The sequence below is a fragment of the Simochromis diagramma genome, unplaced genomic scaffold, assembly GCF_900408965.1.
Source record: "Simochromis diagramma unplaced genomic scaffold, fSimDia1.1 OVJJ01000433.1, whole genome shotgun sequence".
Taxonomy (NCBI): Eukaryota; Metazoa; Chordata; class Actinopteri; order Cichliformes; family Cichlidae; genus Simochromis; species Simochromis diagramma.
This window is the reverse complement of record NW_024387031.1, coordinates 5,637,810-5,654,187: the sequence shown is the minus strand read 5'-3', so window position 1 is coordinate 5,654,187 and position 16,378 is coordinate 5,637,810. Positions and strand designations below refer to the sequence as shown.

Genomic DNA, 16,378 nt, shown 5'->3' with positions numbered 1-16,378 from the left:
AGCAGCCACTAAACAGGACAGGAGCAGACTGCAGCGGACTGTACGGGCAGCAGAAAGGATCATCGGCACCCCCCTGCCCTCCATCCAGGATCTGTACCTCTCAAGAACCAGGAAACGGGCAGGGAAAATCATCACAGACCCCTCACACCCTGCACACAGACTTTTTGATCTGCTGCCCTCTGGCAGACGGTACAGAAGCCTGCAGACCAGGACCACCCGACACAGGAACAGTTTCTTTCCCCTCGCCATCTCCCTTCTTAACAGTTGACCTGTCACACTGCTCCCACTGCCAGACTGCAGCTGCACCTTATGTACATTTTGTAGTATTCATTCCACCTCATTCATTTCTGTATTTTATGTATATAAGTTTAGATTCGTTATTTATAGTTGGTTTACACAGCTTTGTGTATGTATGTGTAATGTGTATATATAGACACGTGTGTGTGTGATTTACATTGCTGTGCTTGAGAGCCACCATCTACCGGAACCAAATTCCCTGTATGTGTCTGCACATATACTTGGCCAATAAACACGATTCTGATTCTGATGTTTCAATCCTGTTGGATAAACCTGCACAGATGTTAACCTGTTATTTTTATGAGCAGTTCTCATTCAGTACCAAAGATTTCAGTTTAACCGCACATCTATAACATAAATGAACCTTTACCCTACTTGGTGCTCTGTTAGTTTTAAGAACACCTGAATCCTGAAAAAGTAAGTAACAGGTCACCTGCAGTCCCACCAGGAGATGATCCGTGGATGAGGCCGACATCCGTTGCATATGCAGACATCTGGATGCACCACCTCTTCGTGTGGGGCAATGTTGGTGGACCAGCATGTCGATCTGACATTGATGACATCAGAGCAGCTCACCTGTTCCTTCCTCTTGGTGTCACTGTAGCACCTGGACACTGAGGACATGCCTCCACCTTCACCTCTGTTGACAAAACAGCGGCTAACTTGTTTTTGTTCCTCTTGAGAATGAGATGCATCATCACTGGTGACGAAGTGCCACGTACAGTGAGGAGCCGCTTTCTTCTCCATCTCCTTGGTGGACTTCAGAGGAGCCTTGTTTACTCGCCTGTCTGTGTCCGTGTACCTGTAGCTCTTATATGTGCTGATGGGGGGGACACTGCAGGCCTCCAGCTGAGTGTCATTCTGGTACAGCAGCAAGTCAAGAATGAAGCCATCCTCAGAAACCCCAATTTGTCAGGTCTGTTCTGGATGTGCTGCCTCAGGCTGCCAACTGTTTGCAGACAACCAAAACCTCATCAGCCCAAACCTCAGACATTATTCTTGTAGTTGTTTTCATTTCAACAACTTTTCAGTAACATAATGAAGAAAGAAAAACTTATAAAGACCTTCAGGAAGCCCGGAGATGTGCTGAAAAACAAAGCTTGGCTCTTTGGATGGAAAACAAAGAAATGTGGGGCGGCTCAAAACGTGTGCACAGTACTGAAACACATTGATCCTTTTTCTGTTTTCATTTAAGCTGTTTGAGATGTTTAATGCCGTGTTTTGTTAATAGCAGCAGCTTTGATCTTATTTTATTTCCACCATCGTTTTTAATTCCAATCAGAATCTCAAATTTATTCTCAAGTACAAACACATCAAATCAGAATTTAAGCAGAAAATTTGCTTCAACACAAAAGTTTTTATTCTCCACCAACAAAGAAATCCCCGATCACTTTAATTAAAGCAGTAGATTTTATATTAAATACTTGAAAATGTTTGGATTAAACGTCCCAAATATACAATAACACTTCCGAGTTTTACACCTTAGACGGTGATTCTTGAAGGTTTATAACAGCAGTTTAAATTTGACTTCATCAACCACACAAACACTTTGATTTGTTTTAATTTTATTATATTTGCAGTCACAATACTCAGGTTTCTTTTAAAATATCTTTCCCCTTAAAAGAAAACAATTACTGTGTATAAAAACTCTTTTGTGACTTTATGAGCTGTGTTTTGGCGGGAATATTACAACAATGTCATTTAACTACGCCATCCTTCAAACCAACTGAACTTTATTCTGAGTGCAATCACAGAGTTTCACGTGGACGCTAAATAATAAAAAGCCCCTCTCCCGACCCCAAAATATTTCACCATCTGATTTAAAGCCCGCCTACAGGAACATTTCTAAAAACTGAAAACACGACCACTCGTCCTTTATTGTTAAAAAGAAACTAAATCTCATCTGAAAACAGAAAAAATTTGAACTGAGATCAGCAACCATCACCCCGAACGGTCGACCAAAGATATCACATTTCTTTGAAAATCACCTGAAGCCTCGAACGAGCCCCTGAACTGAAGCAGCTCCAGGAGTCTTTCAGTAAATCAGTTCCGCGACTGATTACAGTGAGCAAAGCCTGCTTCAGATGTTCTCAAAAGCAGCAGACCCGAAACAGAGGACAGCTGCAGCGACGCCGACCGGCACAAAAAACACGTACAAACATCCAGAACCTGAAAGTAATGTGATGAAGTGAAACATCGAAACAACTCTGTGTTTCAGTAAAATAAAATAAGACAGTTTCAGATCTTTAATAACGTGAGCGGCAGCGTTAAAATCACGCCCCACTTTTAGTCAGCGTTGCAAAAAAGAGAAACCTTTCCCGTCCCTGGTAACGAGTATGCAAACGCCGAGATCACACGTCGTCTCAGTAACCATCAGATCTGTGGATTAATGAATGAATCTGGACGATCATTTCTGAGCTCAGATCACACGTATACGTGACTATTGTGTCCCGCAGACCTGCATCGCTATGGGCCAGTAACACATGCTGCGAGCGAGGGGGAGAAAATCTAAAACTGCTCCGCCGCCGGGCGCTGTAATAAATATGGAGGGTGGGTCACACATTCCCTGATTGGTCAGGTTAAACGCTCGTCACGATCACGGCTGGTGACGAAAACAGTAACAACAAAAATCTTAAACATGTTTTTCAAGCCAAATCCTGCAGCTGGGTCTTTTCTGCCGCCCGCCACTCAGTACTGCATCCATCAGTAGACACCACACACACACACACACACGCACGCACACACACACACACACACACGCACGCACGCACGCACACACACACGCACGCACGCACTCTGACTCCAGATTACACCAGCTTCTTGGCCTCGAAGAAGCTCTTCAGGTGTCTCATCTGCCAGATACCGATGGCCACCAGGATCAGGGTCTGGACGATGGACCACCAGAGGACCCGCTGGTTGGTGCTCTCGCTGGTCTGACGGAAACGCTCCTCACGATACTGAGGGAAAAACAGACGGCAGGGGGCGCCCGTTAAACCTTAACGCTGTCATTTTTGACAGCTATGACAATACACAGTGTCTGAACATTTACAGTTGCAAAAATAATAATAATAACTAAACGTTTTAAACATAAACCTTATATTTGAACTAGGGCTGCCAAAAACGATTATTTTGATAGTCGACTAGTCACCGATTATTTTTGCGATTAGTCGACTAATCAGATCATGCATTCACTGGACGTAAAACGTACAACTTATTGCACCAGCATGCATCTGCTCTTATATAACTATCATTAGCTTCCAGCTTTAAGTGTTTAAGGTATGTGCTAACTAGAAATAAAGACAAGATGATTTAATCTCAGCCAAACCGATTTACTCAGGAACAAATAAAATACTGAAAGCCCTAATTTGAATTAAATAAATGTAGACTCCACTGACAGAAACAGAAAATGGGTTCCTGCTTTTCTACTTTGGTGACTTTTTGTGCTTTAAGTCATAATAAATTTAATGACCAGCTGAGGCAGGAATAGAAGAACATCAGGAGGTAAAACATCTGATTTAATGAATGGAGTCTGGTGGAGAGTACAGGCTTCATGTTGTCAGGAAACTGGTGCTGACAGCAGGTAAAGTGGTGAAAATGTTCTGTTAAACTGATTTTTTTGGGGCGTGTACATAAAATCAAAGAGCCTGAGAGACGAGCAGCTCTGATTCATGTTCAGGGTCTTCATGTGTTTCTGACAAAAACAAAAAAGCGCCAGGGCGTTTCTGACTGACCCGCTGGTAGTTCTGCTCCTTCTGGATCTGGTCCACCTGCTCCACCAGCTGTCGGACTCTCAGCTGCAGCTCCGTCAGTTTGTCCTTGGCAGCGATCTCAGCGTAGTTGTTGGCGTGTTCGCCCACCTGGATGTCCAGGTGAACGCGCTGCAACACATCACAAAAATCACAAACCGCGGTTATGAATGTCACGGATCAGAACAGAAAGGAATAAACTGCTGAAGCTCTCGTTTGTATGTCTGAGTGTCTCCTCACCAGCATGCCACCGGCAAACAGCGAGAACTTGGAGGAGTTGGAGTGAAGGCAGATCTGATGTTCTCCAGGTGTGTGCGACGTGAAGGTGAAGCGTCCTTCTGAGCCGTACTGTCGAGACAGAATCACCTGCAGGGAACAAACAAAACATCTTCCACATCAAGCAGAAGTCTCAGCATTTGTACTGCAACTCCTGAGAGCTGCAGACTGCTCTGAAAACTCAGTTTATTACACTTTTTTCCTTCTCCTGCATCGCTGTAATCTCGCAAAGCAAGGAAGCCCCACCCACCTGTTGCTCAAAGCTTTGACAGCCAATCAGAACAAGTTGGCTTAAAGGCAGAGGAGCTAATACATCTTGATTCAGAGTATGAGCTGAAGGAGGAACATGAACTACTACTATTACTACTGTGAATCCTGCCGAGCTTCTCGAGCACAGTCCAGGCGTAAAAATACTGCACATATCAAAACATATAAGCTACTCTGAGCTGATTCCCACAGAGGATGGATCCACACGTTTGATTTATTTTGTTCCAGGTACCCTTGCTGACGAAATCCCCCCATTTATCCGGGCTTGGGACTGACACTCTGAGCTTGTGACTTCCTGAGTCTGGGTTTTTGTCTCCTCCTGGTCTTCATCTGAGGACCTTTCACATATGAGGCTGTACAGTTGTAGAGTCTTTAAGTACATGAACTTTATGCACACCTTGTCATCAGGATCTTTGACTTCTACGAACATGCCGAGACCCTGAGTGGCCGGCAGGTACTCCTCCCTCTGCTTATCATACAGCTGAGTCCGATAGTTACCTGCACAGACACAGACACACGGCTTGATTAGTGAGCAGTTTGAATGAATATGGTTTAAACCTGAAACCAACATCAGTTTATCAACTTCCGGTTGAATATGTCGACTTTTTTCTTTATGTTTTAAACTTTGTGTTTCAGTAAATGAAAAACAAAAACAGTAAATGCAACAGCAACAGAATTTGCTTTGTTTTCTTTAGAAAACTCCTTCACTATCACAACCTGAAGTTAACTCTCAGTTCACTGCTTTACTTTATCTGCAGATGCATTAGTAAAGGAGATGCACCTGAAATGATTCCGAATTAACCTTTAACCTGATGAAAATTGTGCAGATTAAGATGCTGAAAGAAAAGCTTCTTTGAACGGACAGATTTCCTGCCAGGCTGATGGTGTGTACCATGTGGTAGTTTCTCTCATTCAAACAGAGGAGGGCTGATTAACTTTGAGATAAACTTGCCTTTAATATAACCTGGATTAAATTATAGAGGAGGATTCAACGGACCAAAGGATCCACTTTAAACTTAGTGTTGATGGATTATTATTTCAACAGCTTTCTTTAATGGAAAAATACCTTTATGAAAACTTTAATCACACTTTAAAGTTTGGATTTTTGCAGGGATTCCCCTTCCTATAAAAATAAATCATGCTATCGTGAACTATTATTTAGAATATTTATTTAAATTAAGTTTAATTTCTTTCGAAAAAGTACACACACATTTGAAGACACGACACACTAAACTTTAGCTGTTAGCTGCTCGGCTAACTAGCTGCTAGCATTATCCTACAGATCCCCCACCCCCCTCTCACCGATAATCATGGTCTCGTCCGGAATCTCCTCGATGAAGCATTTCTTCTCGGTCTCTCCGATGTGAAAGTACAGCGCGGAGACGAAGCTGCACAAAACGTTCAGGAGTAAAACTGAAAACAGACACGGCTGCATCCTGATCCGGAGCGACGCCATCTTCCTGCCGGGACACACGGAACTCAAACTGAGCATGCGCCTGTCACAGCAGTGCCACGTAAACCCTTGCGGCACTCTGGCCAATCGGCTAACCGCAGGAGGGTACTGGGTGTCGTAGTTCTAAACGCTCTGGGCTTCTAAAATGAATGATAAATAATGTTATCATGATTAATCATTTATTTTTAGGTTTTGTACTTAAAAGATAATCAAAATGTGCCTTTACGAAACATTGTTTAAATATATAATATATATTTATTGATTTAATTTAGCAAAGGAAAACAAATATTTCATTTCAAGAGTAAAACTGGGTTGTTATTAAAATGCTTTGATGTATACCTGTTATTATTATTTTGCATTATTGTTAGACCAAAATAATCTCGTGGTCTTTTACTGTGAAAGACCAAAGCGGGAAAAAGCCTTTTTCACACATGCGTAGACCAAATCAAACGGTTTCCACGGCAACAGGGCCGAAGCGGACATGGCGCCCGGTGAGTGTGAGGTTTTTGTTGTTGATAAATCGGTGATGGTGCAGGGTTAAAGTGTGAATTATTTCATAGGTTAAAGTCAGTGGAGAATTTACAGGAGAGTGTACTGGTCGAATAAAACTGCATATGGTTATTTATTTTTGAGCAGGCTGAGCGTGGTCAGCGCAGCAAACACGTCAGGTTTCTGTCAGCTCATCAAACCTCAGCAGAGTCAGAGACGCTAACATTACTAATAAAGCACCGCAGCACATGTTTTTACACAGAAACAGCAGCTGTGGTTCCTTATTTAGTCTCTTCAGTTCAGTTAGCCACATGGAAAACACTGAAAAAAGGATGCTAAAGCCTAAAAAACAACACAAAATAACACATTAAACAGGAAGTTTAAAAATGTCAGTTTTAGTCTGACTTTTGAAAGAGTCCACAGGTCTCAGACACTCAGAGTCTGACAACATGACCACCTGAAGCTACTGGCAGTGCATGGATGTTAAAATTCACAGATGTACGTAGGTTCCTGTCCCTGCAAAGCTCTAAAAGTCAAAACCAGAATCTTAAAGTGATATGATATGATATACCTTTATTAGTCCCACAAGGGGAAGTGCACTCTGAAGCAGCTGAATCAGCAGTGACTCAGTCTGAACCCTCACAGTGGTACTGTGAACGACCTGCAGACGTTCTCGCGGAGCTTTGTTAAGACAAGAGAACAAAGAAATTTGAAAATTACAATAATTCAGAAGTGATGACATAGATGCATGAACGACAATCCCCAGTTCAGACATCCTGGACCTCAAAGCTGCTTTATAAAGAATAGAATAATACAAGAATATAAATAAATTACTAAATGCAGTAAAAACAATCACAGACATTAGAAACGTCAAAGATATGACAAAAGAGAGAGAAGAAAGAAAGCACACCTGCAAATCTGTGTGTACAACAAAACCACTTAAATAAATATTTAAATATTTTATATCATTAATAATATTATCAAGATCACCAATACAATCAGCAGGTTAATCAATAATCTGATCTGTCCTGTTTGTGGTGTGTAACTCACTCCTCTGCTTCTTGTTTCCCCTTTTTTTCATGCAGGGAGCCAACCAATCGTATCCTTCACCTGACTCTAACGCAGAGCTGCAGGTCATGTGACTTTGTGTCTGCTGTTGTTTCTCCTTGACCTCCTCTTCATCAGCTCTCATCCGCTCCTCTGCAGGTGCTGTTCTACCTGAACAGCTGGTACTTTGCTGCCTTCTACCTGGCCGAGGTCCTCATGTTCATCTATAAAGGTGTATGAGAGCATCCTCCTCTACCTCCTCTTTCTCCTGCAGCGCAGAACTCAGAGACAGAGTTTGAAAAAATGGTGCCGTTCACGCAGACGATTACACAAGACAGAGAATTAGGTTTTTTGACCGACCGCTGTGAGCTCGAGCTGAACTGGGACTGAGTTTGAGGTGCACTTGATTTACCGTCGAAGCTTCCAAGCTCAGAAAGTGCACAGTTGTAGCCCGGCGTGTAATAAACCACGAAATCTGGGTCCTTCAGGAGGTCTGCTGATGTACGCCTAACCCACAAAAGTCTGAACTCAGTCCAAAGTGCTTTTATTTTTTAAGATCGAGACACATTTAACTTAAGATTTTATTTTTACATTAAAAAAAGCTTAATATCCTGCTTTTGTTCAGCTGCAGCCTGAAACTCACTTTGTTAAGAAGTCATACGTGGGTCCACTGTAGCTGTGGAACTTTATCTAAACAGGTTAAATCCAATTAACAGCCTCCACAGTTTAAACCGGAGGAGAGGATTATGATGGTGATGAAGATGATGGTGTTTGTTAGATGGAGAGGCTGATGATGATGGGGCCATGTTGATGTTGATGGCGTTCTGATGTCTGCTCTCTGCAGGAGTTTTGTTGCCGTACCCGTCAGATAACCTGGTTCTGGACGTCGTGTTGCTGCTGCTTTTCCTCGCTCTTGAGATTCTGCGGATCTTTTATGGTGAGCAAAGTCACGTCTCATTTTGAATAAATCTTTATTCATAACAGGAACGGTCTTTCATGTCCTTTAAGAAGTCAGATAAGATGATTTTTATCTGTCTTGAGTTCATGCTCTGCTGCTCCTACCATCTCCTACTTAATTCAATTCAATTTTATTTATATAGCGCCAAATCACAACAACAGTCGCCTCAGACATTTATGTGTCTGACAACAAAGTGCTTCACAAGAACATGTCGTACACACACACAACACGCACGTCACAAACTGAGTGTCAAACTGCGTCTCCATCCAGGCTGGAAGGGAAACCTGTGCGAGCGCTCTCTGGCTTCCTGTGTGTCGCTCTTTGTCCTGCTTCCCTGCACCGCGCTCGCCGTGTACTACCTTCTGCTGCAGACCTTCATCCTGCGCCTCGAGTTCCTGCTCAACGCCGTGCTGCTCTGCTTCTACGGCCTCGAGTTCCTGCTCGGGCTCATCTCCATATCTGCCTTCTCCAGGTGACGGCGTCCTCGTGTGAGCTTTTTGGGTCGGTACAAATCTTAGTCGTTTCTTTAAATACTAAAGTTCATACTTTACGTCTTCTTCCGCAGGGCCAAAGTGTACTGAGGAGCAAACGCCACAGGATGAGTCAGCAGAGGTTTCTGTAAATATCTGCCATGTTTGATCAAGTTTTTTACCTTCACAAAACTGTTTCTGTAAATAAACTTTCTGATTTCTACGTCACAATTAATTCATCTCCAGTGTTTCCTTTTAAAAGTTTTTCAATCAGAATGAGGTTTAAACTGAAGGTCGGCTCCTTATATCTTTTATATACAGACTATAAACTATTAGCCTTTACAACAAAGGTGTAGTTAGCCAGCTGGTATCTTCATCACGCTCCACCGACACACCGATCCTCTGGTCCTTGTGATCCCTCTGGATCTCCCGCACCACCTCCGCAGCTCCCGGTGGCCGCGTGGATGTCCGCATGAACTGTCTGCAACAGGAAGTCGAAGCATTGCTCAGCTTCTTACTGAGATGCTCATGAATGTGTTAAGTAAAACACGCTATCTGGGCGGTCTTTAAAGTAGGGCTGGGTATCGTCACTGATTCCTAGAATCGATTTGATCCACGACTCGATTCGATTTGAATCGGGGAAATTTTCCTCAGACAGTCCGAAATATTATAATTCAGATCATGCATCAGTACATTTCCATATTTTTGTATCTATAAAAAGAAAGCTGACACTTGCGAGACTTTATCAAAGGTGTGAGCGTCACAGCAGATTCCTTTGTGTCAAAGTAGCTGAAGATAAAACACAGAAAAACATGAAGGAGATTTTCCTGGCCTGGGTTTTTATAACTCAACATATGAACATTACCTGATGCTGCTGAGAGCAAAGTTACAGAGGTTTTATTAGAGACACAGCTAAGCGTTTTGCAATTTTGCATAATTTTAAAAAGTTAAAATTTGTTCAGTAGTTTATTGAACGGCAGAAATGAGGCTTTCTTTTCAGAAGTAAGTAAAAGGAAAAGAACAGAGGCCGACAGCGCTGTAAACAGCGGTAGACTTGTGCGTAACAAGCAAGCAGAAAACACATTTTTAGAGGGGAAACTGTTCTTGAAGTACACTGAGAAAGAGAGAGAGCTGTGCATGACGTGTGATTTTATGTGGTGGAAGCAAAACAGCAAAACTAAGAGGGAATTCATGGCGATGTTTATGTGAAGCGTAGTTTGGATCTTCTTTTGCTGCTGGTTCAGTCAATATTGTTTGGAGAGAGATAAAACCTGCAGCTTCTGAATCAGCGCAAAAAGGACGTAAACACAAAGCGCGGACTCGCCGAAACACCAGAATCAGCGAGCTGTTGGCTTTCAGCCCCGACCGTGTCCGTGCCATCGGGTAAGAAAGGCGACATCTCACTGATTCTGATGCGTCGGCGGGTCCGCGCTTTGTGTTTACATCTTTGTGAAGAATCTGTGTTACTGCTCTCATTTACTGTTTTAGTTGTTTGGTGGTTGTTGAAATTTTGTGAGGTTTAACCTGAGATTCTGGCTTTTCGGGCAAAATAAATTTATATTAAAAAATCGATTCATGATTTTAATGAATCGATATCACCTTATCCAAGCTAGAATCGATTTTAATCGATAAATCGATAATCAAAACCCACCCCTCCTTTAAAGCTTTTTAGCATTTTATACTCTTCAAGTCTTTTGATATATTTTACACAGTTAAAACAGAAGCTGACCAATGATGCCTTAAAGACGGGAACATTTCATTCCAGTTTCTGAAGACAAGAAAAGCTGACAGGTGTGTTTTGTTGTGTTAACTTATTGTTGTGGAGGAACCACAGTAAATTTGTGGTCATTAAAATGATAAACACCAGAATGATACATGACACACCGCTCTCACCTACATAAGCTCCATTTACAGGTTAAAAGTCCTGGTGTGCTCTTTAGAGCAGTGCAATAATAAAAGGTGGGAAAAAACAAAGGCATCTTATCAGTATGTTCAAGTTGTTAATATATTGTTTGTCTATGAATTAAAACGTATCTCTAATCCAAGTCTAAGAAGTTTAAATGCAGTAAAAATATTAAAATGAGCAAAGAAGAATTCAAAAAGTTGAAAACGGATGAACTGAACTCTCGCACAGGTCTGCTGAGGTCAGCCACGCATCAGCTACCTCACAGAAGTCGAGGTGTCAGTGAATGAAGTGATCAACTAAGGAAGAGCCGTCACAGATCGATTGAATAGAGATCAGACCGAGGAGGAGCAGGTGATGCAGCACGGAGGTGATGTGTTACTGGGATTAAAGCCTGAGATTAGCTGCACTGACATATCAGCGCTTGTTATCATGATGAGTTCAAAGAAAGAAAAACGGCTCCAAAGGCGGGAATTCAAAGCGAGGCAGCTGGAAAATAAATGACCTCTACTTCATTTCTACTTTGCAGGATTTTTGTTAATGTTTTTTACACATTTTATGTATTTTCATACATTTTTCATGCACATGCACTCCGCACGTAATTATTAAAAATAAATTTTCATACAACATTAATCATCAGTTAATCAGTTTGGGTTTTTTTTGTTTTTGCCTCAAAACTATGAAATTATATTTTTTTTCAGATACTTATTTATTTATTTTGGTAAATTGTATTAATTTAAAAATGTTTTGGGATTATTTAACAGTATTTTACAGACCTTTGATTATTATTTACAGACATTTTATTTATTTTCATTCTTTTTACACATTATTAATATGTGAAATTTTTAATTCTAATTTATATTACCATTATGACATATGGTATTCAGAGTTCCAGCATTTATTATTAATAATTTAGAGGTATCTCTTTTTTAAATGGACATTTATTTCCCTTTCTGACATTATTTTTGTCTTTATTCATTTTTTCCTATAAAATTCTTTCTGTTTATCATTTTTAATTAATTTTATATAATGTATTAATATTTTTTTCTCTGTGTGATGCGGTGCAGTAATAAAGCCTTCAGAGGGCGACAGGGCTCTCCTCTATGAAACACCTCCACCCTCTCTCTACCAGGACAGCGTGCAGAAGACGTCAAAGCAGGGCAAACCCACACCGGAGCATCCTGCCTGCTGCCTTCTTCAAAGATGCTACTGAGGCTGCACAGAGCTGGAGCATTCTAGTTGTAGTTTTTTCTGCCATAACACGATAAACAGCATCTTTTTAAACGAATTACATACTTTGTTTAATTTTATTTTTTTAAACTTTACTGTTATTTCAGTGAAGAAGAAACTTAAAGAAAGAACATTATAGACTGTATATAAAAGATGGGAGTAGCCCTCATGACATCACCCATGTTGGTTTTTATTTTATAATAAAGTCCAGTTTGTCCTTAAAGGAAAGAAAGAGAGTTGTTTGGACATTTATGTCCATACTTGATTATGGCAATGTGATTTATATGCAGGGCTGCACATAAGTGGTCCGCAGGTGCGTATTTGCTGTCAAAAATAATAATTTTGTCTGCTAGAGTGGGATTTTGACGGCATATTTTGCATCACATCTCTGTGCGTTCATCATTTGTTTGAAGCCAGCTCACCTCCTGCAACCACTTTTCCGAGAATACGCGCTTGTTTTGTGGTTCGGACTCCTTCTGATATTTCTTTGGAGGTGGAGGAACAGCAAAGCAATTGCTTAAAGGAGCTTCTTCGACATCTTTAACAGTTCTAAACAAATGTCTGTCCTCCTCCAGAAAATCTTGCAACTTCATATCTGGTGCGTGTCTTTTATTTTGACAGTGAATGCACACCTGCGGACCACTTATGTGCACCCCTCTTTATATGCACGCATCATGTGAATGATTACATGTGCAGGATCCTGTCTGTCATGGAGCACTGAGATCCATTATAAATTGTAAAGCTCTTACTCACCACTGTACGTTGTCTGCTCTGTCATGTCGTAGACTCCACCACTGGTATTTTCTTATCTGTAAGGTCTATTCTAGGTTTGCTCCCATCTTATTTACAGACATACAATAATCAAAAAAGTCTGGGGAGTCATTGTCATTGGTCCCAAGAGTTATTCCTTAAATCTGTCTCAAAGATCCACACTGAATTTGGAAAAAGATCATTCGAATCTGCTGCTCCATCCTCCTGGAATCAGCTGCAGAATAAGCTAAAACTGAAGGAACTGATGTCAATGAATTGAAGGCAATTTTAAACCACTTGAATGGAGTCGATTCAGGCACCAAAATGTTTTGCCTTCCTTTTGTTTCTGACATTAGACAAATACCTTTGATATATATTCTTTATTAATGTTGACATTTAAGTCTTGGTTCATTTTTTACTCTTTCACTGTACTTACGGTTTATGGATTTGTATGTTTATGTGCTATTAATGTATAAAACCTATGATCGTACTGCTGTCCTTCTTGACCAGGACACTCTTGTGAGATTTTTTATCTTGAGAGTTTATTTTTTCCTGGTTAAATAAATGTTAATAAAAATAATAACTGGTCAGATGATGTCATTAAAAATGCTCCAAAAGACTCCAACAGCACAAAAACGGTCCCAGGACTCCAGTTAGCTGAGGTTGCCTCATATGTACGTTAATATCCTTCGCTCTCATCATGTCACCTGTAAGCTGCCAGTTTATCTCCTGACTCACCCACGTTTCACTTTCCATCCTGTATGTACAACACTGCAGGAGAATATTTCAGGTTTTGCATCCCATTTAAACCTCCTTGCTGTGTTATGCTTTTATTTCATTTTTCCCAATTAGCAACATTTCTCACAATAACTGAAAATCTCTGTCGTTAAGCTGTGTCTTATTAAGATTTCGTCACGTTTTGCTTCCCGAGTGAGACCTGAAACCTTTTAATGAAAGCTAACAGACGCTTTTAGGTTTGTTTGAGCTGCAGGTTAACAGAAAATGTAAAAAGGTGAATCTCACGACGTCCGTTTGGTGGAAAGTTTCTCTGCAGGCTGACGGCTGCTTAGATGAAGCTGCAGTTATGAAGACGAGGTCGGTGCTCAACAAAGTGGCACAATTTAATTTGTGTGGCAGAACTGCACGGCTGCGATAGACTCGGTAATGAAACCTCTCAGCTTTAAGTTCTGTCTGCTTTATATTCACAAAGAGAAACGAGCGAGGCAGCCATCGTGGAGACATGCAAATACACTGATCTCTCTAATACGAGCGGCGCCCAATTGGATGGCGACTTTGACAAGCAGAACAAATGCCCTGCGAGCGCAAACATGTGCAGGTCAGGAGGAGCGGCGCTGATGGCCGAGGCAGAATTCAACTTTCTTTATCCTCTTTTCAACGCTGGCAGTCACATTCTGCCTGTTCGCTTACTGTTAAATTAGTCATCTGAGATTAGAGACGGCTTAAGGAAGAAAACTTTTCTCTCAAAAGTTGATAAAGCTCTGCGACTTCATGTATACGCAACATATGCAAAAACAAAATGTGGAAGTTTGTCTGTGCTGGAAAAGTCTGTGTGAACTTTTAACATATTAACAGCGATGCATTTTAACAGAGATGGGTAACAGGGAAGCTCTTATTTTGAAATTCATCTGTACAAAGACTCTTTTCTCTGGTCTTTTTTCTGGATTTGGACCAACCTCTCTACAATCTGTTATTCAGGTAGATGAATGGATAATTTCAGAATATTTCTACTGATGTGTCTGTACACATTAATAGAAACTTGTAGTTTCTAGTTAACTGTCTAAAGCCACGAATGCGTCTTACATTTATACGTTTATGATGGTAAATGATAGTGAAAGAAGAGTTTACTAAGCTTCATGCTGAGCTTTCTTTGGTTGTTTTTCCTGTAATTACTACTAAAAATAAAGGTAACCCTGAAAATATTTACCTTTTCCAGAAAAGTCACTTTTGCTTTTCTACAGATATAGGGTTAGGATTAGTGCTGTCAGTGTTCATCTTGTTAAAATGACGTTAACGCCGTGCAGCCCTCGCACGGGGCGATCTGCGTTAACTCGCTAACGGAGATTTGCCCCATTAATGCGGCTATGGCGTTAACGTCATTTTAACAAAATTAACACTAACAGCACTAGTTAGGATACATTTAGAGTTAACACCAGCTTTGATTTAAATACTATTTTGTATTTTTTGGGCATAAAACCACCTTTTTATATAAATTAGGGATGCTCTAATCCAACTTTTCCAGTTCCTGCACTTTGAATTCAGGCATCTGCCAAAACTGAGTACAGATTGTGATGGAATTTCTGTTAATAAAGTCTGCAACAAGGTCAAGCTATTTTAATTACTGCATGCAGGAGAGTTAACACACATCAAACATCACAGTTCTACAGTCATGAGAGCTCTAACCTTGGGGCATGGCAGCATCCCTTTTACAACACTGGCCAAACTCTCTGTATCTTTTCAGTTACAATGGTCTTTTGTCCGAGCCGGGCCAGGCAGGGAAGACTTTACTATCTATGTTTCAGGAGGCACCTGGGCTGGACGCTTGGAAGTTTCGTCCTGCTACACCCTAAGAGTTAGCAGATAACATAGTGAAACATCGTTAGGCCTAGCTAAGCAGCTTTCACCAGGTCATGTTGACACGTACACATACTTCATCTAAGCAAACCAAAGGTTATACAAAATCCTCCCACCTAAATCTAAATGTGAGGATAAACTAGAACTAGAAAATTTGTATTTCCTGCGAAAATGCTGTGTGGATGCTGTAAAGCTGAAGCTGTCTGCTGAAACTAGATGAAAAAGCTGAAAAGTTGCAGAAATTGTAAAAACTTTGCAGAAGCATAAGAACCTTGCAAAAATGTAATTACTTAGCAGAAGTGCAATATCTTCCCAAAGTGTGGGGCCCGCCCCCTAGAAAATATGGTGAAGCATATCTTCCCTTTGGTTTCACCTGCACAAGTCCCAAGGTACACAGCAAATCCAGCATGTCTAAATTAACACTGTCAGATTTGATTTCAACACTATTAAAGTGTCTATATGGGTCCACACCAGAGTGTTAATTTAACTCTTTTTGGAGAGTTGGTACGTTAACTCTGATTTAGTGTTAAACACCAAATCTGTCTGGAGTTGATAATTTAACACTTACTAATGCTAACTAGGTGGTAAGAGTTTATATATTAACTCTCAAAGAGTATTTTAGTTTAACTACGTAAGAGTTATCTTCTAATTAATTCTAAAAAGCGGGAATTTTACTGTACTGAACTTGTAGAAATTTCTTTTGGAAATAAACATTTACTAAAAAGACGCAATGGTTTTTGAAAAACATTTATTCTGAACTGTGCACCACAATTTCAAAACATTTTCTGAAAGATGTAACAGTGTACATGTTCTCACTTTCATTAGAATTTTGTTTATAAAAAGGTCTGACATAGGTGAGCTGGTAAATGCAAATAACAGCATTCTCATCACTTATTTCTT

General features: G+C 40.7%; 2 protein-coding genes across 3 annotated transcripts; one reads left to right on the top strand and one right to left on the bottom strand.

Annotated features, from left to right (window-relative positions):
• Window positions 1-1,845: 1,845 nt before the first annotated feature.
• On the bottom strand, window positions 1,846-6,073 carry tmed9 (transmembrane p24 trafficking protein 9). Its single transcript, XM_040043154.1, has 5 exons — window positions 5,889-6,073; window positions 4,984-5,084; window positions 4,284-4,409; window positions 4,029-4,175; window positions 1,846-3,254 (listed from the first exon to the last, which is right to left on the bottom strand). The coding sequence occupies exons 1-5, from the start codon at window positions 6,040-6,042 to the stop codon at window positions 3,105-3,107; spliced, it is 678 nt and encodes a 225-aa protein (XP_039899088.1). The 5' UTR covers window positions 6,043-6,073; the 3' UTR covers window positions 1,846-3,104.
• Window positions 6,074-6,456: 383 nt separating this feature from the next.
• Window positions 6,457-9,238, top strand: tmem216 (transmembrane protein 216). 2 transcript variants are annotated; one of them, XM_040043156.1, is made up of 6 exons: window positions 6,457-6,530; window positions 7,614-7,627; window positions 7,714-7,807; window positions 8,420-8,512; window positions 8,804-9,021; window positions 9,099-9,238. In XM_040043156.1, exons 1-5 carry the CDS (start codon window positions 6,521-6,523, stop codon window positions 9,007-9,009), a joined length of 417 nt encoding a protein of 138 aa, XP_039899090.1. In that variant the 5' UTR covers window positions 6,457-6,520; the 3' UTR covers window positions 9,010-9,021; window positions 9,099-9,238. The 2 variants fall into 2 exon arrangements, with proteins under 2 accessions (XP_039899090.1, XP_039899089.1); XM_040043155.1 differs by having other exon boundaries at window positions 6,459-6,530; window positions 8,804-9,005.
• The last annotated feature ends 7,140 nt before the right edge of the window (window positions 9,239-16,378 follow it).